The sequence below is a fragment of the Ranitomeya imitator genome, chromosome 8, assembly GCF_032444005.1.
Source record: "Ranitomeya imitator isolate aRanImi1 chromosome 8, aRanImi1.pri, whole genome shotgun sequence".
In the NCBI taxonomy this organism is placed as follows: Eukaryota; Metazoa; Chordata; class Amphibia; order Anura; family Dendrobatidae; genus Ranitomeya; species Ranitomeya imitator.
Window position 1 is genome coordinate 141,739,254 of NC_091289.1, and position 23,080 is coordinate 141,762,333.

The 23,080-nt window shown below is 41.9% G+C and overlaps 1 protein-coding gene across 1 annotated transcript in view; it reads left to right on the forward strand.

The window, feature by feature from the left end:
• Nucleotides 1-7,629: 7,629 nt before the first annotated feature.
• LOC138648013 (dimethylaniline monooxygenase [N-oxide-forming] 2-like) overlaps nucleotides 7,630-23,080 on the forward strand; it is an 83,968-nt gene continuing 68,517 nt past the window's right edge. Inside the window, exons 1-2 of the mRNA XM_069737469.1 lie at nucleotides 7,630-7,875; nucleotides 21,424-21,560. Coding sequence (XP_069593570.1) covers nucleotides 21,435-21,560 — 126 coding nt within the window. The 5' untranslated portion in view covers nucleotides 7,630-7,875; nucleotides 21,424-21,434. The remainder of the gene's footprint in view (nucleotides 7,876-21,423; nucleotides 21,561-23,080) is intronic.

The following is a 23,080-nucleotide window of genomic DNA, read 5'->3' on the forward strand; positions in this document are numbered from 1 at the left end:
CACCTGCAGACAGTGGTCCTGGAACCTGGGGTTCGGCCCACAAAGTCAGGTGCTTTGCTGCGATGTGCCTGATCATGCTGTTGGTGGTCAGGCTGGTTGTTTTGCTACTCCTGCCGAATTATATGGTCATCTGCACGAGCCGTAAGATGAAGAGTGCACCCAAATAATAACCCTGAAATAACCCTCAAAATAACCCCCACATTATTTACAGTCCCCCTTTTACACATACAGTATCTCTGGGACCTTGATACTGTTATTTTAGAAACAAAACCCAGAATGTTGTTCTGCAGTTTCGAATTATGTAATCTATTCACCATTAAAATTGCTCATGTATTTAACAGTTATGGATGCAGATATCACAAGGTTTTCATTAATCTGTCATGCTGTGCTATTCATGAAGCTTTGCCCACTGCTAAGTTAGGTCTATAGAAAGGTATTTTACCATTATACACAGAAGTCCTAATGCAGGGCTGATAGGTATCGCATTTAGGAGCTCTGCTTTGTACACAGGGTGCGTCAATATCTTCTGCAGAGGGGCACAACATCCTGTATAGGGGTCAGTACCTACTATATATATATTCAGCGTTCTCTTGAGATTTTTCATGTTGTCATTTACTGTACGTGTTTTCCCATTCCAGTATGATGGAATGCAACAAAGTGCAAGTGCACGATCCATTATTTTATACTAGATGGTTGCCCGATTCTAACGCATTGGGTATTCAAGAATATGTATGTATGTCGCGCTTAGCACAGCCATGTAGTATATAGCACAGCCGCGTAGTATATAACACAGCCACGTAGTATATAGCACAGCCGCATAATATATAGCAGCCACATAGTATATAGCAGCCACATAGTATATAGCAGCCACGTAGTATATAGCAGCCACATAGTATATAGCAGCCACATAGTATATAGCAGCCACATAGTATATAGCAGCCACATAGTATATAGCAGCCACATAGTATATAGCAGCCACATAGTATATAGCAGCCACATAGTATATAGCAGCCACATAGTATATAGCAGCCACATAGTATATAGCAGCCACATAGTATATAGCAGCCACATAGTATATAGCAGCCACATAGTATATAGCAGCCACATAGTATATAGCAGCCACATAGTATAGAGCACAGCCTGTGTAACACAAACAGCCACGTAGTATATAGCAGCCACATAGTATATAGCAGCCACATAGTATATAGCAGCCACATAGTATATAGCAGCCACATAGTATATAGCAGCCACATAGTATAGAGCAGCCACATAGTATAGAGCAGCCACGTAGTATATAGCAGCCACATAGTATATAGCGGCCACATAGTATATAGCAGCCACATAGTATATAGCAGCCACATAGTATATAGCAGCCACATAGTATAGAGCACAGCCTGTGTAACACAAACAGCCACGTAGTAAATAGCAGCCACATAGTATATAGCAGCCACATAGTATAGAGCAGCCACATAGTATAGAGCAGCCACATAGTATATAGCAGCCACATAGTATATAGCAGCCACATAGTATATAGCAGCCACATAGTATATAGCAGCCACATAGTATAGAGCACAGCCTGTGTAACACAAACAGCCACGTAGTATATAGCAGCCACATAGTATATAGCAGCCACATAGTATATAGCAGCCATGTAGTATATAGCAGCCACATAGTATATAGCAGCCACATAGTATATAGCAGCCACATAGTATATAGCAGCCACATAGTATATAGCAGCCACATAGTATAGAGCACAGCCCGTGTAACACAAACAGCCACGTAGTATATAGCAGCCACGTAGTATATAACACAGCCCACGTAATATATAGCACAGCCCAAGTAATATATAGCACAGCCACATAGTATATAGCAGGCACATAGTATATAGCAGCCATGTAGTATATAACACAGCCCACGTAATATATAGCGCAGCCCATGTAATAAATAGCACAGCCCACACAGTAGCCCACACTACAGGCCACATAGTATATAACACAGCCCACGTAGTATATAACACAGCCCACGCAACACAGACAGCCACGTAGTATATAGCAGCCACATAGCATATAGCAGCCATGTAGTATATAACACAGCCTACGTAATATATAGCACAGCCCACGCAGTATATAACAGTGCCCACGTAGTATATAGCAGCCAGGCAGTATATAACACAGCCCATGTAATATATAGCACAGCCCACGTAGTATATAACACAGCCCACGTAGTATATAACACAGCCCACGCAGTATATAACACAGCCCACGCAGTATATAACACAGCCCACGCAGTATATAACACAGCCCACGCAGTATATAACACAGGCCATGCAGTATATAACACTGCCCACGTAATATATAGCACAGCCCACATAGTATATAACACAGCCAATGCAGTATATAACACAGCCCACGTAGTATATAACACAGTCCATGTAGTATATTACACAGCCCACGTAGTATATAACACAGCCCACGCAGTATATAACACAGCCCATGCAGTATATAACACAGCCCACGCAGTATATAACACTGGCCACATAGTATATAAAACAGCCCACGCAGTATATAACACAGCCCACGTAGTATATAGCAGTGTGGGCACCATATCCCTGTTTAAAAAAAAATAAATAAAAAATAGTTATATACTCACCCTCCGGCATCCAGCGAAGCTGTGCCGATGCGCACGATGCTGCCGCCAGCTTCCGTTCCCAGTGATGCATTGCGAAATTACCCAGATGACTTAGCGGTCTTGCGACCAATCAGCAACCTGGAATTTCTGTTATGGAAGTTGCAGACAGACAGAGAAACAGACGGAAGTACCCCATAGACAATTATATATATAGACTAGCTGAAGAGCCCGGCGTTGCCTGGGCATAGTAAATATCTGTGGTTAGTTATAGCACCTCACTTCTCTTATTTTCCCATCACGCCTCTCATTTTCCCAATCATATCTTTCATTTTCCCCCTCACATCTCTCATTTTCTCCCTCACACCTCTCATTTTCTCCCTCACTCCTCTCATTCCCCCCTAACACTTGTCATTTCGACCTCACATCTGTCATTTTCTGATCACTCCACAATTTTTCCTCACTTCTCTCATTTTGCACTCACACCTTTTCATTTTCACCTCACACCTCTCATTTTCACCTCATCACCTCAGTATATACATGTTTGTCATCTCCCTTATATATAGTATACATCTGTATGTCGTCTCCTGTATATAGTATATACCTGTATGTCATCTCCCCTGTATATAGTATATACCTGCTGTGTGTCATCTCCCCTATATATAGTATATACCTGAATGTCATCTCCTTCTATATATAGTATATACCTGTATGTCATCTCCTCCTGTATATAGTAACATAGTAACATAGTAACATAGTTAGTAAGGCCGAAAAAAGACATATGTCCATCCAGTTCAGCCTATATTCCATCATAATAAATCCCCAGATCTACGTCCTTCTACAGAACCTAATTGTATGATACAATATTGTTCTGCTCCAGGAAGACATCCAGGCCTCTCTTGAACCCCTCGACTGAATTCGCCATCACCACCTCCTCAGGCAAGCAATTCCAGATTCTCACTGCCCTAACAGTAAAGAATCCTCTTCTATGTTGGTGGAAAAACCTTCTCTCCTCCAGACGCAAAGAATGCCCCCTTGTGCCCGTCACCTTCCTTGGTATAAACAGATCCTCAGCGAGATATTTGTATTGTCCCCTTACATACTTATACATGGTTATTAGATCGCCCCTCAGTCGTCTTTTTTCTAGACTAAATAATCCTAATTTCGCTAATCTATCTTGGTATTGTAGTTCTCCCATCCCCTTTATTAATTTTGTTGCCCTCCTTTGTACTCTCTCTAGTTCCATTATATCCTTCCTGAGCACCGGTGCCCAAAACTGGACACAGTACTCCATGTGCGGTCTAACTAGGGATTTGTACAGAGGCAGTATAATGCTCTCATCATGTGTATCCAGACCTCTTTTAATGCACCCCATGATCCTGTTTGCCTTGGCAGCTGCTGCCTGGCACTGGCTGCTCCAGGTAAGTTTATCATTAACTAGGATCCCCAAGTCCTTCTCCCTGTCAGATTTACCCAGTGGTTTCCCATTCAGTGTGTAATGGTGACATTGATTCCTTCTTCCCATGTGTATAACCTTACATTTATCATTGTTAAACCTCATCTGCCACCTTTCAGCCCAAGTTTCCAACTTATCCAGATCCATCTGTAGCAGAATACTATCTTCTCTTGTATTAACTGCTTTACATAGTTTTGTATCATCTGCAAATATCGATATTTTACTGTGTAAACCTTCTACCAGATCATTAATGAATATGTTGAAGAGAACAGGTCCCAATACTGACCCCTGCGGTACCCCACTGGTCACAGCGACCCAGTTAGAGACTATACCATTTATAACCACCCTCTGCTTTCTATCACTAAGCCAGTTACTAACCCATTTACACACAATTTCCCCCAGACCAAGCATTCTCATTTTCATTATATATACCTGTGTGTCATCTCCTCCTGTATATAGTATATACCTGTGTGTCATCTCCTCCTGCATATAGTATATACCTGCATGTCATCTTCTATATATAGCATATACCTGTATGTCATCTTCTATATATAGCATATACCTGTATGTCATCTCCTCCTGTATATAGTATATACCTGTATGTCATCTCCTCCTGTATATATATATGTACCTATATGTCATCTCCTCCTCTATATAGTATATACCTGTGTGTCATCTCTCCTGTATATATTATATACCTGTGTGTCATCTCCTCCTCTATTAGACCTCATTCACACGTTATTTGCTCAGTATTTTTACCTCAGTATTTGTAAGCTAAATTGGCAGCCTGATAAATCCCCAGCCAACAGGAAGCCCTCCCCCTGGCAGTATATATTAGCTCACACATACACATAATAGACAGGTCATGTGACTGACAGCTGCCGTATTTCCTATATGGTGCAATTGTTGTAGTTTGTCTGCTTATTAATCAGATTTTTATTTTTGAAGGATAATACCAGACTTGTGTGTGTTTTAGGGCGAGTTTCGTTTGTCAAGTTGTGTGTGTTGAGTTGCGTGTGGCGACATGCATGTAGCGACTTTTGTGAGATGAGTTTTGTGTAGCAACATGCGTGTAGCAACTTTTTGTGTTTCGAGTTACATGTGACAGGTTAGTGTAGCAAGTTGTGTGCAGCAAGTTTTGCGCATGGCGAGTTTTGAGCGTTGCGAGTATTATGTGTGGTGCCTTTTGAGTATGTGCAAGTTTTGTGTGAGGCAACTTTTGCATGTGTTGCAACTTTTGTGCATGTGGCAATTTTTCCGCGTGTGCAAGTTTTGCGTGTGGCGAGTTTTTCATGAGGAGAATTTTGCACTTGTGGCGAGTTTTGCAAGAGCCTAGTTTTTGCATGTGGCGAGTTCTGCGTGTGGCGAGTTTTGAGTGGCGACTTTTGTGTTTTGACTTTTATGTGGCGAGGTTGGTGTATTTGTGGTGAAATGTGTGCTAAGGGTAATATGTGTTCAAGCACGTGGTAGTGTGTGGCGCATTTTGTGTGTGTTCATATCCCCATGTGTGGTGAGTATCCCATGTCGAGGCCCCACCTTAGCAACTGTACGGTATATACTCTTTGGCGCCATCGCTCTCATTCTTTAAGTCCCCCTTGTTCACATCTGGCAGCTGTCAATTTGCCTCCTACACTTTTCCTTTCATTTTTTCCCATTATGTAGATAGGGGCAAAATTGTTTGGTGAATTGGAACGCGCGGGGTTAAAATTTCACCTCACGATGAAGCCTATGACGCTCTCAGGGTCCCGACGTGTGACTGTGCAAAATTTTGTTTCTGTAGCTGCGACTCCTCCAACACTTTTCCTTTCACTTTTTTCCCCATTATGTAGATAGGGGCAAAATTGTTTGGTGAATTGGAAAGCGCGGGGTTAATATTTCACCTCACAACATAGCCTATGACGCTCTCAGGGTCCAGACGTGTGACTGTGCAAAATTTTGTTGCTGTAGCTGCGACGCTTCCAACACTTTTCCTTTCACTTTTTTCCCCATTATGTAGATAGGGGCAAAATTGTTTGGTGAATTGGAACGCGCGGGGTTAAAATTTCGCCTCACAATATAGCCTATGACGCTCTCGGGGTCCAGTCGTGTGACTGTGGAAAATTTTGTGGCTGTAGCTGCGACGGTGCAGATGCCAATCCCGGACATACACACACACACACACACACACACACATTCAGCTTTATATAGTAGATTATCAGTTTTTGGCCTCAAAGTTCAATCCCCTTAATAGTTTACATATCTGAAGTCATTTTACGTATTGTTATTCATCTGTATAAAATCAATTAATTATTATCTGGATTCTGATCACACATTTTAAAACTTTTTGGTATTATTCATATACGTATAATTATGGTGCACCCCTTATCATGCCTTTTTAAATGTTTTTCTGTGCAATTTATTCCCTTACAGCACCACTCCAGCTGGGTTTTTTTCCCAGCTGAAGTGGTGCTTGAAACCTTAGTCCTCTTCTTCCGGTCCCCGTTTTTTCACACCGCTCCGTTCCTGCAGTGCCATCTTGCTAGCGCAGCTTCTGACTGTCCACAACTCAGAAGCTACGTCACAAGCTCTCAATGTAAGTCTATGAGAGCCAGAAGGAGGTACGAATTAGGCTCTCAGAGACTTAAGGTACCTTCACACTAAACGATATCGCTAGCGATCCGTGACGTTGCAGCGTCCTGGCTAGCGATATCGTTCAGTGCGACAGGCAGCAGCGATCAGGATCCTGCTGTGATGTCGCTGGTCGGGGCTAGAGGGCCAGAACTTTTTTTTGGTCGCTGGTTCTCCCGCTGACATCGCTGAATCGGCGTGTGTGACACCGATTCAGCGATGTCTTCACTGGTAACCAGGGTAAACATTGGGTTACTAAGCGCAGGGCCGCACTTAGTAACCCGATGTTTACCCTGGTTACCATCGTAAAAGTTAAAAAAACAAACAATACATACTCACCTACCGCTGTCTGTCCCCCGGCGTTCTGCTTCTCTTCTCTGGCTGTGAGCGCCGGCCGGAAAGCAGAGCGGTGACGTCACCGCTGTGCTTTCTGGCTGCCCGGTGCTCACAGCCAGAGCAGAGAAGCAGAGCGCCGGGGACAGACAGCGGTAGGTAAGTATGTAGTGTTTGTTTTTTTAACTTTTACGATGGTATCCAGGGTAAACATCGGGTTACTAAGCGTGGCCCTGCGCTTAGTAACCCGATGTTTACCCTGGTTACCGGCATTGTTGGTCGCTGGAGAGCGGTCTGTGTGACAGCTCTCCAGCGACCAAACAGCGACGCTGCAGCGATCCGGATCGTTGTCTGGATCGCTACAGCGTTGCTTAGTGTGAAGGTACCTTTACAGTATATTGATTAGTGACCTCCGGCTCACTCCATGAAACACTGGAGCAGCGGACAGGTCATTAAACGGCAGGAGACGGATGGAGCGGGTGCGAAAACAGTTGAAAATGCTGGAAGGTTAGTATCAGACAGGGGTCAGTGAACTTGGATTTTAAGCACCAATCCAGTGGTCAAAAAAAAAATAAACGCTGAAGTGGTGCTTTAAATTAACTACCTCTGACTTTGACTCTGCTTTGTACACAGGGTGCTGCTTTGTATTCACTACACCGCACTCAAAAAGATTTTTTTTTTTTTACTGGGTGGAGTAATATTACATCACATCTGTCTAAAGGAACATTCCAAACTGTTATAGCTTAAGAGGATCATCTTGTTCCCTCATTCTCTTGATTAATTGTATCCCCTTGAATTACTCTTGTTTAGAAAAGAATTCTAGTCTGCTGAAAAGAAAGCTCAGGCATCAAACAGTAAGTATACTCTGAATTCCCCCGTCCTGTTTCTATTATTTATCCTACATTTTGTGCACCTTAAGTTTTGGAATTAGAAATTATTAATGAAGCTATATAATACTTTTTAGAACATTTATAAAGTAATCTACATCTGTAGCTTAAATTGATTTTAGGCGCTGGACACCAGCCCTTCTGGCTGGAAAATAACTACCGTAATACATATGTGGTTATAATTAAAAACGAATGGTTAAAAACTTTGATATAGTGTGTGTGTGTGTGTGTGTGTGTGTGTGTGTGTGTGTGTGTGTGTGTGTGTGTGTGTGTGTGTGTATACACACACACACACACACACACACTGATTTGAAGAATGGGTATTTAAAGAGGAGCTGCTCTTATTTTATTCTTACTGCTCCACTGTCTATTCTATTTTTTGGTGCCATGCCCCCTTGGAAAGACCCCCCAAAAAATAGCACTAAATTTAAAAGACCCATGTCTCTGGAGCCGATAGATTTAAGAAAAAAAAAAACAAGCAAAGAAAAAATTAGAGTGCTCAGGGAAGAAGCTGGAATCTAAGGCTGCACGCACACATTGAATATTTGGTCAGTATTTTACATCAGTGCTTGTAAGTTTTAAGCCAAAACTGATGAGAGGTTAGAATATATTTTCTATTTTTGTTTTGTAATGAAAAAAAAACAAAAACTGAAATCTTCCCATTTTATTTGTACAAATACTTGATAAACTTTTCTATTAAAAAATGTTTCTCATCTAATGTGTCGCTACTTAGATCCTGAATATCAGATAAGTGAGGGTCCAGCAACTAGCTCCACCATCGGGCCAGGTGCACACAACCATATTTTTGGTCTGAGTGCGATACAACAAAACATGCGACCAATGTTATTCTATGGGGCTTTGCACATGTTCCATTTGATCCACTATTTGGATGAAATTTAGCCATGCAATTATAATGAGTGTGTGGAAATCATCAGACTGCCAGTGCAGTCCGATTTCCGCGTGCTGACACAACAGGGAAGATGAATACATTTTGTTTTGATAATCCATGGCGAAGAGATGTTATTAACCTCTTAATGACCAGGCCTGAATGGACCTTAGTAATTTAGATAATTTTTTTCAGTTTTGTTTGCTTCTCCTTTATTAGCCAGTCATTTTGAAGAACATTTCTTTTGAAAACAATGCGTAAATGACATAGAGAATTGCTCTATATAAAAGCTCATGTTAAAAATTGCATTGCAATCTGATAGCAATCGCACTGCATGTAAATCGGATGCAAGGCGTGAAAAATCGGATCGTACTCACATGACACTTGTGCGACTCTAGGCAGGGAGACTCGGTCTGATTATTCATACGTTAAGGGCTCATACTAAATTGCGAGCAAAACGGAAGAGTGCAATCCGATAAAAAATAAATAAAAAAAATCGATTGCACTCGGACCAATGTTATTCAATAGGTGACATCTCATTTGCGATTTTTTTTTTCTCAGCCGAAATCGGACTGAGAAAAAAAAAATCGCAGCATGCTGCGACTTGCTGCGAGTCTCTCCAATGCAAGTCAATGGGTGCGATAAAAAAATGCACGGAATACGAACCATACGTTTTCCATCTGCTTTTTTTACAGATACCTTACCATTCTGTGGCATAGAACACTGTAAATGGTCCTGTAAATGATTGTAAAAAAAATAGCTGCAGAGAAAAAAAACGCATTGCATATGGATGTAAAACGGATAGTGCGATTAAAAATCGCATGACAATCGCATAGTTTTCATCCAACTTTTTTGGTCCAGATTATGGACCGTTTTTTTTCTAGCAAGTGGGTATGAGCCCTAAGTGTGACTCCGGCCTTAGACTGGCCACAGGTCTCCAGACCCAACCGTGAGGGTATGTGCACACGTCAGGATTTATTCTTGACAAAATCCTGAGATTTCTGCCAGAAATCCGCATTTTTTTTGCGCGGATTTCTCGCGGAAATTGTGCGTTTTTTGCGCGGATTTTGCGCTGAATTTTTGCGTTTTTTTTTTTTCCTGAATGTCATTTTGGCTTAGAAATCCGCAAAAAATCCGGAAAAAGATAGAGCATGTCCGGATTTTTAGCGGTAAGCGTTTTTTTTTGCGGGAAAAAAAACGCTTACATCTGCACAAAAAATCCGGAATGCATTCTAAATGATAGGATGCATAATTTTAGCGTTTTTAATGCGGAATTATAGCGTTTTTATAGCGAAATTCCGCAAAAAAAACGCTAAAAATCCTGACGTGTGCACATACCCTGACAGCTTCATGCATTTCTATGAGCCTATCACACTTGGGTCGGGAAAGTCACAACCAGGACAATGTCAGACTGATTTGCACCGACACCTGAATGACCCTTATCTGAGTGCATTTCTAATGTTAGGCAACCACACCCCTCCTCAATCCCAGGTATGTAATTAGTTGCTCATTATTATTTTTGCTCCTGTGCTAAAAGGTGGAGGCTGTATGCATTCTATAATAGAAAGGTATTTTATCCACATATTTGTGTGTGGATGCCTTTTTATTTCTATTATTTATTATCATGTGTTTTATGTCCTTTTCAGTTAACTTTTTTAGTTGCAAAGTAATTAAACAAGACATTATTCTATCCATTAAAAAAAAATCCGCCAATAGATAGATTTCAACCTGCCATATATTGCCCTCGCCTGTGGTTGTATTTTTTTGCCCCCTGTTCCCCCCCATTTTACTTTGCTAGTTAAATCAATCATGACAGGTGAGTAACAATATTGAGGTTTTCCAATTTTCTATGGTTACTTGGTAAACTAGTCCATGTAAAGACAGACCCATAAGCCAGGCAAGGGATATAATATAAACCCTCTTCCAGTTGGCTAATATAGTCTCCATAAATTCACCAAATAATTTTTCTAACAATACTTTTCTATTGGGGGTCATTCTGAATTAGAGGCTGTATAGATTAGACACCAAAAACATATGTCTTGTGCTTTAAAAAAAAAAAATTCTATTATCTGAGCAGAAATATCTATTGAAAAGGTCTGTTGTATAATTAGGCTGCGTTCTCACCGTGAGCTTTTCATGTGATCTGCACCTAATAAGTAAATTTAAATACTTGCATTTTTTCGCTGCTTTTTTTTTTTTTTTTTTTTTTTTGATGCTGTGTTTTTCTCTTATGCACCAAGTTTACTCGGTCAGTACTTGGAAGCCAAAACCAGGAGTGGGTGATAAATACAGACGTGGTGACGGGTTTCTATTATACTTTTCCTCTGTTCCTGTCCTGATTTTTGGTTTACAAATACTGATGTAAAAGACTGAAAGTGTGAACGTGGCTTTGTATGCGATGTTTTAAACCAACCTGCTTTTACTTTTGATACTTCATGGTGTTTGGCTTTGATGAACCTTTTATCGATAGTCATGTGCGGATTACACAAGTTTTTGATGCATTTCCATTTTTTTTTTTTTATGCGTCTAATGTAAATCTGTGGGAAAAATATACACCTTAAGCTCAATGTATCTGCAAGGAAAATCGACGTGTTTTGGATTTGTCAGTTCAGTTTACACAGAGGGGAAAGAAGAGAGGAGGAAAAAAAAATGGGCGTGAGATTTCTATAAATCTAATCTACTTTGTTGGAACTGCAAGAACTCATTGTGAGCAATTATCCTTACTGAATTGTGAAGTGCTGAGAACGTGTTGGTTCTTTAAAAATAAAATATTATAAATTGCATTGTTACCTCATACCTGCATGTTCTCACTCGCTCTCGCTGTATGGAGAGGATTCCAGCGCTAATCCCGCATGATTCAGTGTTACTTAGCTGGATCCAGTCCGTAACTGCATATATCTCCTATCACATCAGTTTAACCTTTTAAATGCTGATTGCATAAATGACGATGGATTTTATAACGTTTAAAAAATGGCAGCCTTCGCTACATAATCACAGGGGTGCCAATTGGTTGCCGTGACAGCTGGGGCCTTTTGATGGCCTACGTCTCTGTGATGTGGGATCTCTTATGGCGCCCAGGTTGTGGCTGTATTAAATTGGAGATGGTTCATTTGTCAGTACACTGCCACATAAACGATGTCGGGTTCAAGTCTTCTGTAAAAATTTAATTTTTTTTTAATGTGGAAAATGGCCAATTGAAGAAAAAGTTACATATTTGATATTGCTGTTTGCATAAAACTAATAACATATAAAAATATTTAGTACATGGTGAAAGGGGGAAAAATTAAAATTGTAATGCCAACATCTTGTAATCTCTGCCATGCTCCTTTTTTTTAAGGCCACATTCATATGTACAGTTTTTTTTACCTCAGTATTTGTAAGCCAAAATTAGGAGTGGGTAAAATCTACAGAAGCCGTGATGGGTTCCTATTTTACCTTTCCTTGGATTGTTCGTCACCTGGTTTTGGCTTACAAATACTGAGGTAAATTACTGAACATGTGTTTGTGGCCTAAAGGAGATAAAAATGTCTTGTTAACACATCTGATTTTCTCATGAGTGCGGTCTGTGCTTTATAACTGATAACACTTGTACCTACTGTATAATATTCCACGGGGCTGTGCACATTTGTGTGTTTTTTTTCTGTTTTTAATCTCCACAAACAAGAGAAACTGACACTTGGGCCAAAATAATGTCTGTTTTCCTCGCACGCAGATAATACTGATATCTGGATGAGCCCTTAGGGTATGTTCACTCAGAGGTTTTCTTTTTTTTTTTTCAGGAAGTTTTGAGGCATAGTCTCCAAAAAAATAACTAGTAGTTCAAAATCCATAATTTTTTTTGTAATGATTTGAAGACTTTTTGCAAAAAAAAGTCCTGAAGAAATCTGAAACCATAAGTTAATTAAACTCTCCAGTCATCAAAATCATGCATTATGAACTGTTTGTGATATTTTTGGAACATTTTTTTCTCCAACAAGTAGTAAACAAACCCTTAGGCTATGTGACTACTACATAGTTACATAGTTACATAGTTATTAAGGTTGAAGGAAGACTATAAGTCCATCTAGTTCAACCCATAGCCTAACCTAACTTGCCCAAACATGTTGATCCAGAGGAAGGCAAAAAAACCCATGTGGCAAAGAGTAAGCTCCACACTGGGGGAAAAAAATTCCTTCCTGACTCCACATACGGCAATCAGACTAGTTCCCTGGATCAACGCCCTATCAAGGAATCTAGTGTATATACCCTGTAACATTATACTTTTCCAGAAATGTATCTAGTCCCCTCTTAAATCTAAGTAATGAATCACTCATTACAACATCATACGGCAGAGAGTTCCATAGTCTCACTGCTCTTACAGTAAAGAACCCGCGTCTGTTATTATGCTTAAACCTTCTTTCCTCCAGACGTAGAGGATGTCCCCTTGTCCCTGTCTCAGGTCTATGATTAAAAAGATCATCAGAAAGGTCTTTGTACTGTCCCCTCATATATTTATACATTAAAATAAGATCACCCCTTAGTCTTCGTTTTTCCAAACTAAATAGCCCCAAGTGTAATAACCTATCTTGGTATTGCAGACCCCCCAGTCCTCTAATAACTTTGGTCGCTCTTCTCTGCACCCGCTCTAGTTCAGCTATGTCTTTCTTATACACCGGAGACCAGAACTGTGCACAGTATTCTAAGTGTGGTCGAACTAGTGACTTGTATAGAGGTAAAATTATGTTCTCCTCATGAGCATCTATGCCTCTTTTAATGCATCCCATTATTTTATTTGCCTTCGTAGCAGCTGCCTGACACTGGCCACTGAATGAGTTTGTCATCCACCCATACACCCAGGTCTTTTTCATTGACGGTTTTGCCCAGAGTTTTAGAATCAAGCACATAATTATACATCTTATTACTTCTACCCAAGTGCATGACCTTTTATTTATCCCCATTAAATCTCATTTGCCATTTATCAGCCCAAGCTTCTAGTTTACATAAATCATCCTGTAATATAAAATTGTCCTCCTCTGTATTGATTACCCTGCAGAGTTTAGTGTCATCTGCAAATATTGAAATTCTACTCTGAATGCCCCCTACAAGGTCATTAATAAATATGTTAAAAAGAAGAGGGCCCAATACTGACCCCTGTGGTACCCCACTGCTAACCGCGACCCAGTCCGAGTGTGCTCCATTAATAACCACCCTTTCTTTCCTATCCCTTAGCCAGCTCTCAACCCACTTACACATATTTTCCCCTATCCCAATTATTCTCATTTTATGTAACAACCTTTTGTGTGGCACTGTATCAAAAGCTTTTGAAAAGTCCATATACACTACATCCACTGGGTTCCCTTGGTCCAGTCCGGAACTTACCTCTTCATAGAAACTGATCAAATTAGTTTGACATGAACGGTCCCTAGTAAACCCGTGCTGATACTGGATCATGAGGTTATTCCTCTTCAGATACTCCAGTATAGCATCTCTTAGAATGCCCTCCAGGATTTTACCCACAGTAGAGGTTAAGCTTACTGGCCTATAATTTCCGAGTTCAGTTTTTGTCCCCTTTTTGAATATTGGCACCACATTTGCTATACGCCAGTCCTGTGGTACAGACCCTGTTATTATGGAGTCTTTAAAGATTAAAAATAATGGTCTATCAATGACTGTACTTAATTCCTGCAGTACTCGGGGCCGGGGGTGTATCCCATCCGGGCCCGGAGATTTGTCAATTTTTGTGATTTTTAGACGCTGCCGTACTTCCTGCTGGGTTAAGCAGGTGACATTTAATTGGGAATTTTTATCACTAGTCATTGTGTCTACCATGGGATTTTCTTTTGTAAATACTGATGAAAAAAGTCATTTAGCATATTGGCTTTTTCCTCATTCTCATCCACCATTTCACCCAGACTATTTTTAAGGGGGCCAACAATATCATTTTTTAGTTTCTTACTATTTATGTAGTTAACCCCTTCCCGACCTGTGACACAGCGTATGCGTCATGAAAGTCGGTGCCAATCCGACCTGTGACGCATATGCTGTGTCACAGAAAGATCGCGTCCCTGCAGATCGGGTGAAAGGGTTAACTCCCATTTCACCCGATCTGCAGGGACAGGGGGAGTGGTAGTTTAGCCCAGGGGGGGTGGCTTCACCCCCTCGTGGCTACGATCGCTCTGATTGGCTGTTGAAAGTGAAACTGCCAATCAGAGCGATTTGTAATATTTCACCTAAAAAAATGGTGAAATATTACAATCCAGCCATGGCCGATGCTGCAATATCATCGGCCATGGCTGGAAATACTAATGTGCCCCCACCCCACCCCTCCGATCGCCCCCCCAGCCCCCCGATCTGTGGCCCGCTCCCCTCCGTCCTGTGCTCCGCTCCCCCGTCCTCCTGTCCGCTCCCCCCGTGCTCCAATCACACCCCCCCGTGCTCCAATCAAACCCCCCCGCACTCCGATCCCCCCCCGTGCTCCGAACCACCCCCCCTGCACACCGATCCCCCCCCCTGCACACCGATCCACCCGCCCGCACACCGATCACTCTCCCCCTTGCTCCGATCCCTCCCCCCCCGTGCTCCGACGCCCCCCCGTGCCCTGATCTCCCCCCCCTGTGCCCTGATCTCCCCCCCTTATACTTACCGATCCTGGCGGGGTCCGTCAGTCTTCTTCCCCGAGCGCCGCCATGTTCCAAAATGGCGGGCGCATGCGCAGTGCGCCCGCCGAATCTGCCGGCCGGCAGATTCGTTCCAATGTGAATTTTGATCACTGTGATATAATCTATCACAGTGGTCAAAATAAAAAAACAGTAAATGACCCCCCCCATTTGTCCCCCATAGATAGGGACAATAATAAAATAAAGAATTTTTTTTTTTTTCACTAAGGTTGGAGTTAGAACTAGGGTTAGGGTTAGGGTTAGGGGTAGGGTTAGGGTTAGGGTTAGGGTTAGGGGTAGGGTTAGGGGTAGGGTTAGGGTTAGGGGTAGGGGTAGGGTTAGGGGTAGGGTTAGGGGTAGGGGTAGGGGTAGGGTTAGGGGTAGGGTTAGGGTTAGGGTTTCGGTATGTGCACACGTATTCTGGTCCTCTGCGGATTTTTCTGCAGCGGATTTGATAAATCCGCAGTGCTAAACCGCTGCGGATTTATGGCAGATTTACCGCGGTTTTTCTGCGCATTTCACTGCGGTTTTACAACTGCGATTTTCTATTGGAGCAGTTGTAAAACCGCTGTGGAATCCGCAGAAAGAAGTGACATGCTGCAGAATGTAAACCGCTGCGTTTCCGTGCAGTTTTTCGGCAGCATGTGTACAGCGATTTTTGTTTCCCATAGGTTTACATTGAAATGTAAACTCATGGGAAACTGCTGCGGATCCGCAGCGTTTTCCAAAGCGTGTGCACATACCTTTAGAATTAGGCTATGTGCACACGGTGCGGATTTGGCTGCGGATCCGCAGCGGATTGGCCGCTGCGGATCCGCAGCAGTGTTCCATCAGGTTTACAGTACCATGTAAACCTATGGAAAACCAAATCCGCTGTGCCCATGGTGCGGAAAATACCGCACGGAAACGCTGCGTTGTATTTTCCGCAGCATGTCAATTCTTTGTGCGGATTCCGCAGCGTTTTACACCTATTCCTCAATAGGAATCCGCAGGTGAAATCCGCAGGTAAAACGCAGTGCCTTTTACCCGCGGATTTTTCAAAAATGGTGCGGAAAAATCTCACACGAATCCGCAACGTGGGTACATAGCCTTAGGGTTAGGGTTGGGTTGGAATTAGGGTTGTGGTTAGGGTTAGGGGTGTGTTGGGGTTAGGGTTGTGGTTAGGGGTGTGTTGCGGTTAGGGTTGTGGTTAGGGTTACGGCTACAGTTGGGATAAGGGTTAGGGGTGTGTTGGCGTAAGAATTGAGGGGTTTCCACTGTTTAGGCACATCAGGGGGTCTCCAAACGCAACATGGCGCCACCATTGATTCCAGCCAATCTTTTATTCAAAAAGTCAAATGGTGCTCCTTCCCTTCCGAGCCCCGACGTGTGCCCAAACAGTGGTTTACCCCCACATATGGGGTATCAGTGTACTCAGGACAAACTGGGCAACAATTACTGGGGTCCAATTTCTCCTGTTACCCTTGAGAAAATAAAAAATTGCTTGCTAAAACATCATTTTTGAGGAAAGTAAAATGATTTTTTATTTTCACGGCTCTGCGTTGTAAACGTCTGTGAAGCACTTGGGGGTTCAAAGTGCTCACCACATATCTAGATAAGTTCCTTGGGGGGTCTAGTTTCCAAAATGGGGTCACTTGTGGGGGGTTTCTACTGTTTAGGCACACCAGGGGCTCTGCAAACGCAACGTGACGCCCGCAGACCATTCCATCAAAGTCTGCATTTCAAAACGTCACTACTTGACTTCCGAGCCCCGACATGTGCCCAAACAGTGGTTTACCCCCACATATGGGGTATCAGCGTACTCAGGACAAACTGGGCAACAATTACTGGGGTCCAATTTCTCCTGTTACCCTTGAGAAAATAAAAAATTGCTTGCTAAAACATCATTTTTGAGGAAAGTAAAATGATTTTTTATTTTCACGGCTCTGCGTTGTAAACGTCTGTGAAGCACTTGGGGGTTCAAAGTGCTCACCACATATCTAGATAAGTTCCTTGGGGGGTCTAGTTTCCAAAATGGGGTCACTTGTGGGGGGTTTCTACTGTTTAGGCACACCAGGGGCTCTGCAAACGCAACGTGACGCCCGCAGACCATTCCATCAAAGTCTGCATTTCAAAACGTCACTACTTGACTTCCGAGCCCCGACATGTGCCCAAACAGTGGTTTACCCCCACATATGGGGTATCAGCGTACTCAGGACAAACTGGGCAACAATTACTGGGGTCCAATTTCTCCTGTTACCCTTGAGAAAATAAAAAATTGCTTGCTAAAACATCATTTTTGAGGAAAGAAAAATGATTTTTTATTTTCACGGCTCTGCGTTGTAAACGTCTGTGAAGCACTTGGGGGTTCAAAGTGCTCACCACATATCTAGATAAGTTCCTTGGGGGGTCTAGTTTCCAAAATGGGGTCACTTGTGGGGGGTTTCTACTGTTTAGGCACACCAGGGGCTCTGCAAACGCAACGTGACGCCCGCAGACCATTCCATCAAAGTCTGCATTTCAAAAGTCACTACTTCCCTTCTGAGCCCCGACGTGTGCCCAAACAGTGGTTTACCCCCACATATGGGGTATCAGCGTACTCAGGAGAAACTGGACAACAACTTTTGGGGTCCAATTTCTCCTGTAACCCTTGGGAAAATAAAAAATTCTGGGCTAAAAAATTATTTTTGAGGAAAGAAAACGTATTTATTATTTTCACTGCTCTGTGTTATAAACTTCTGTGAAGCACTTGGGGGTTCAAAGTGCTCACCTCACATCTAGATAAGTTCCTTTCGGGGTCTAGTTTCTAAAATGGGGTCACTTGTGGGGGGTTTCTACTGTTTAGCCACATCAGGGGCTCTGCAAACGCAACGTAACGCCCGCAGAGCATTCCATCAAAGTCTGCATTTCAAAATGTCACTACTTGACTTTCGAGCCCCGACATGTGCCCAAACTGTGGTTTACCCCCACATATGGGGTATCAGCGTACTCAGGAGAAACTGTACAACAACTTTTGGGGTCAAATTTCTCCTGTTACCCTTGGGAAAATAATAAATTGCAGGCTAAAAGATCATTTTAGAGAAAATAAAATTTTTATTTTATTTTCATGGCTCTGCGTTATAAACTTCTGTGAAGCACTTGGAAGTTCAAAGTCCTCACCACACATCTAGATTAGTTCCTTTGGGGGTCTAGTTTCCAAAATGGGGTCATATGTGGGGGATCTCCAATGTTTAGGCACACAGGGGCTCTCCAAACGTGACATGGTGTCCGCTAATGATTGGAGCTAATTTTCCATTTAAAAAGCCAATTGGCGTGCCTTCCCTTCCGAGCCCTGCCGTGCGCCCAAACAGTGGTTTACCCCCACATATGGGGTATCAGCGTACTCAGGACAAACTGGACAACAACATTTGCGGTCCAATTTCTCCTATTACCCTTGGCAAAATAGGAAATTCCAGGCTAAAAATCATTTTTGAGGAAAGAAAAATTATTTTTTATTTTCATGGCTCTGCATTATAAACTTCTGTGAAGCACCTGGGGGTTTAAAGTGCTCAATATGCATCTAGATAAGTTCCTTGGGGGGTCTAGTTTCCAAAATGGGGTCACTTGTGGGGGAGCTCCAATGCATAGGCACACAGGGGCTCTCTAAACGCGACATGGTGTCCGCTAACAATTGGAGCTAATTTTCCATTCAAAAAGTCAAATGGCGCGCCTTCCCTTCCGAGCCCTGCCGTGTGCCCAAACAGTGGTTTACCCCCACATATGAGGTATCGGCGTACTCGGGAGAAATTGCCCAACAAATTTTAGGATTCATTTTATCCTATTGCCCATGTGAAAATGAAAAACTGAGGCGAAAAGAATTTTTTTGTGAAAAAAAAAAGTACTTTTTCATTTTTACAGATCAATTTGTGAAGCACCTGAGGGTTTAAAGTGCTCAATATGCATCTAGATAAGTTCCTTGGGGGGTCTAGTTTCCAAAATGGGGTCATTTGTGGGGGAGCTCCAATGTTTAGGCACACGGGGGCTCTCCAAACACGACATGGTGTCCGCTAACGATGGAGATAATTTTTCATTCAAAGAGTCAAATGGCGCTCCTTCCCTTCCGAACCTTACCATGTGCCCAAACAGTGGTTTACCTCCACATGTGAGGTATCGGTGTACTCATGAGAAATTGCCCAACAAATTTTAGGATCCATTTTATCCTGTTGCCCATGTGAAAATGAAAAAAATTGAGGCTAAAAGAATTTTTTTGTGAAAAAAAAGTACTTTTTCATTTTTACGGATCAATTTGTGAAGCCCCCGGGGGTTCAAAGTTCTCACTATGCATCTAGATAAGTTCCTTGGGGCGTCTAGTTTCCAAAATGGGGTCACGTGTGGGGGAGCTCCAATTTTTAGGCACACGGGGGCTCTCCAAACGTGACATGGTGTCCGCTAAAGAGTGGAGCCAATTTTTCATTCAAAAAGTCAAATGGCGCTCCTTCCCTTCCAAGCCCTGCCGTGCGCCCAAACATTGGTTTACCCCCACATATGAGGTATCAGCGTACTCAGGACAAATTGGACAACAACTTTCGTGGTTCAGTTTCTCCTTGTACCATTGGGAAAATAAAAAAAATGTTGCTAAAAGATAATTTTTGTGACTAAAAAGTTAAATGTTCATTTTTTCCTTCCATGTTGCTTCTGCTGCTGTGAAGCACCTGAAGGGTTAAAAAACTTCTGGAATGTGGGTTTGAGTACCTTGAGGGGTGCATTTTTTAGAATGGTGTCACTTTTGGGTATTTTCATCCATATAGACCCCTCAAACTGACTTCAAATGTGAGGTGGTCCCTAAAAAAAATGGTTTTGTAAATTTCGTTGTAAAAATGAGAAATCGCTGGTCAAATTTTAACTCTTATAACTTCCTAGCAAAAAAAAATGTTGTTTCCAAAATTGTGCTGGTGTAAAGTATACATGTGGGAAATGTTATTTATTAACTATTTTGTGTCACATAACTCTCTGGTTTAACAGAATAAAAATTCAAAATGTGAAAATTGCGAAATTTTCAAAATTTTCGCCAAATTTCCGTTTTTATCACAAATAAACGCAGAATTTATTGACCTAAATTTACCACTAACATGAAGCCCAATATGTCACGAAAAAACAATCTCAGAACCGCTAGGATCCGTTGAAGCGTTCCTGAGTTATTACCTCATAAAGGGACACTGGTCAGAATTGCAAAAAACGGCCAGGTCATTAAGGTCAAAATAGGCTGGGTCATGAAGGGGTTAAAGAATATTTTGTGATTATTATCAGGAACCAGCAGCGTTTTGGATGCAGCACATTTTCACTGCGTCCTATACATTCTACTGTGGTAACTTCAGTTGTAGACACTAGCTTCTCCGCAAGAGAAATTGACATTCCGCGGATCTGAATGACGAGCCGCATGACCCTCTTGGCTGGTGCACATACATGCACAGTGGACATGAAATTTCTAGAAATCCCATCACTATGCTGTAATATCTGGCTGCTGCATAAGTACGCAGCGTCAAAACCGCAGCAAATCCTGAACGTGGGAACGTCCCCTAAGGCTTTGTCCATCAGTATTTTGCACTTGTGCCCCCCTCTGCATTTTATCACCGGTTTTCATTATTGGCATTTTAAAGGAAGCCTTTATTCTGCGTGTATATATGTGTGTATGTGTGTATATATATATATATATATATATATATATATATGTGTGTATGTGTGTATATATATATATATATATATATATATATATATATATATATATATATATATATATATATATATATATATATATATATATATATATATAATTTTTTTTTTTTTTTTTTTTTTTAAATAAATTCCAACCCAAGCAAATCTTAGTTTTAACCCGTCTGTGGAATGTGCTTACTAAAAACAGCCAATAAACAGGTTTGTGTTATTTTATTTTCTTTGTAGTTATGCACAATATTCCTTCAAAAGAATAAATATGACTATTAACTTTTTTTTTTTCTGTTCTGCGCTTTTCTTTTTAAGTCGCCTTAAATATGAAGGTTGCTGTAATTGGAGCAGGCGTAAGCGGCTTGCCATCCATTAAATGCTGCCTGGATGAAGGATTGGAACCCACCTGCTTTGAAAGGAGCGATGATATCGGGGGGCTATGGAAGTTTACTGTAAGTAGTGATAGGCTGTTAATTTTTACAATTTGACTTCCTAGACCTCTAACTTTTTAAATTTAAGCATGTATGTTCCCTATCTCTGATAACACTTCTACACTACTATTTAGGGTTTAATTGCTTTTTTTTTGTCTAACTGTACCACCCGTTGATGTGATATGTTATTCGTGCTCTCTGTAGCAGCAGTGTGGTATTAAGAAGGAATAATGAAGACTCATGCAAAAAAAAAGTGCTCTCAGCCTGCAATCTACAGTAGTTTCCCTGGGAGAGTTCGTTCGCATGATGCGTACATTTTTTTCCAACATTTTATTAGGATTTTTAAATTTTAACTGGGAAGAATAGACAAGGAGGGGGGGGAAGGGAAGGGATATGAGAACTGGAAAATAAAACCCCTATAAATATAGGGGAGACAGGTAATCATATAATACTTTAAGTATATATAAGGCTAGGTTCACATTGCGTTAATGGGTGTCCGCTAGCGGACTCCATTACATGGCGCAATTGTCGCAATTAACGCTATGTAACGGGTCCGTTAGCGCACCCATTGACCGCAATGTGCTAACGCATTGCTGACGCATGCCATTTTTGGCATGTGCTAGCGATGTCCCGTTATTTCTGGACGGACCTTGAACGCTGCTTGCAGCGTCCGAGGTCCGTTCCTCGCTAGCGCAGATCAGGCATCTGCGCTAGCAGGATCGCCAAACGCGAAAGGATTGAGTAAAATATGCAAAGACATAGGTAATGCTACATATCTACAAGCAGTAACATATGCAAAATAAGTAATAATGGACAATTAGATCAACTCAGAAGTGTACAGTAACGTAGTAGGCTGTGGATTAGATCAACTCAGAATAAAGTTGCCTGAATTGACATAGTAAGATAAGCGTGTAAGTTAGCTTGACACGGAGTTAACATAGTGGCTATGAAATTGACATAGGTAATGCAGCATACTAATTTGCTTAAATCATCGACTAAAGCTATATGAGGTGACCAGTAAGATGAATAATAAAATATGAAGGCCTGTCGCGTTCGAGTCATCTCCAGATGACCCTCAGACCTTGTGGGCGGAAAAGTTTGGTTTATTCACATGCTATAATGTGGAGTATCTGTAGGAGAAAAGAAAGAAAAATATTTTCCGAGATTCTCGACTAAAGTTTATTGGACACGAAGAAAATTTTGTTCAAGTTAAGGAGGTGGAACCGGAGGAAGACCTGGTCGGGTATATACCCGCACGATTCAGAAGGACCGCTGCCTCTGCTTATGAAGAAAAGGTGTATCATTTTGATGCGAAGTGAAACCTCAGATTAGAGGACTGGTACCAATTGTACTGTATTCCTGCCTGTTGCAGTCTTTGGGTAGAGTGCTGGAACAGTCTACGTTTTTACAAAACGTCACCCAGACCATGCCCCCTCTCTCTCACCGCTCTGTGTAGCGGCTCCCTTCTGGCCCACGTGTGCCGACTAGCAGCGCTCCAGGCGCACGGAGGCTGTGCACTCACCAGGGAGGACGCTCCCCAT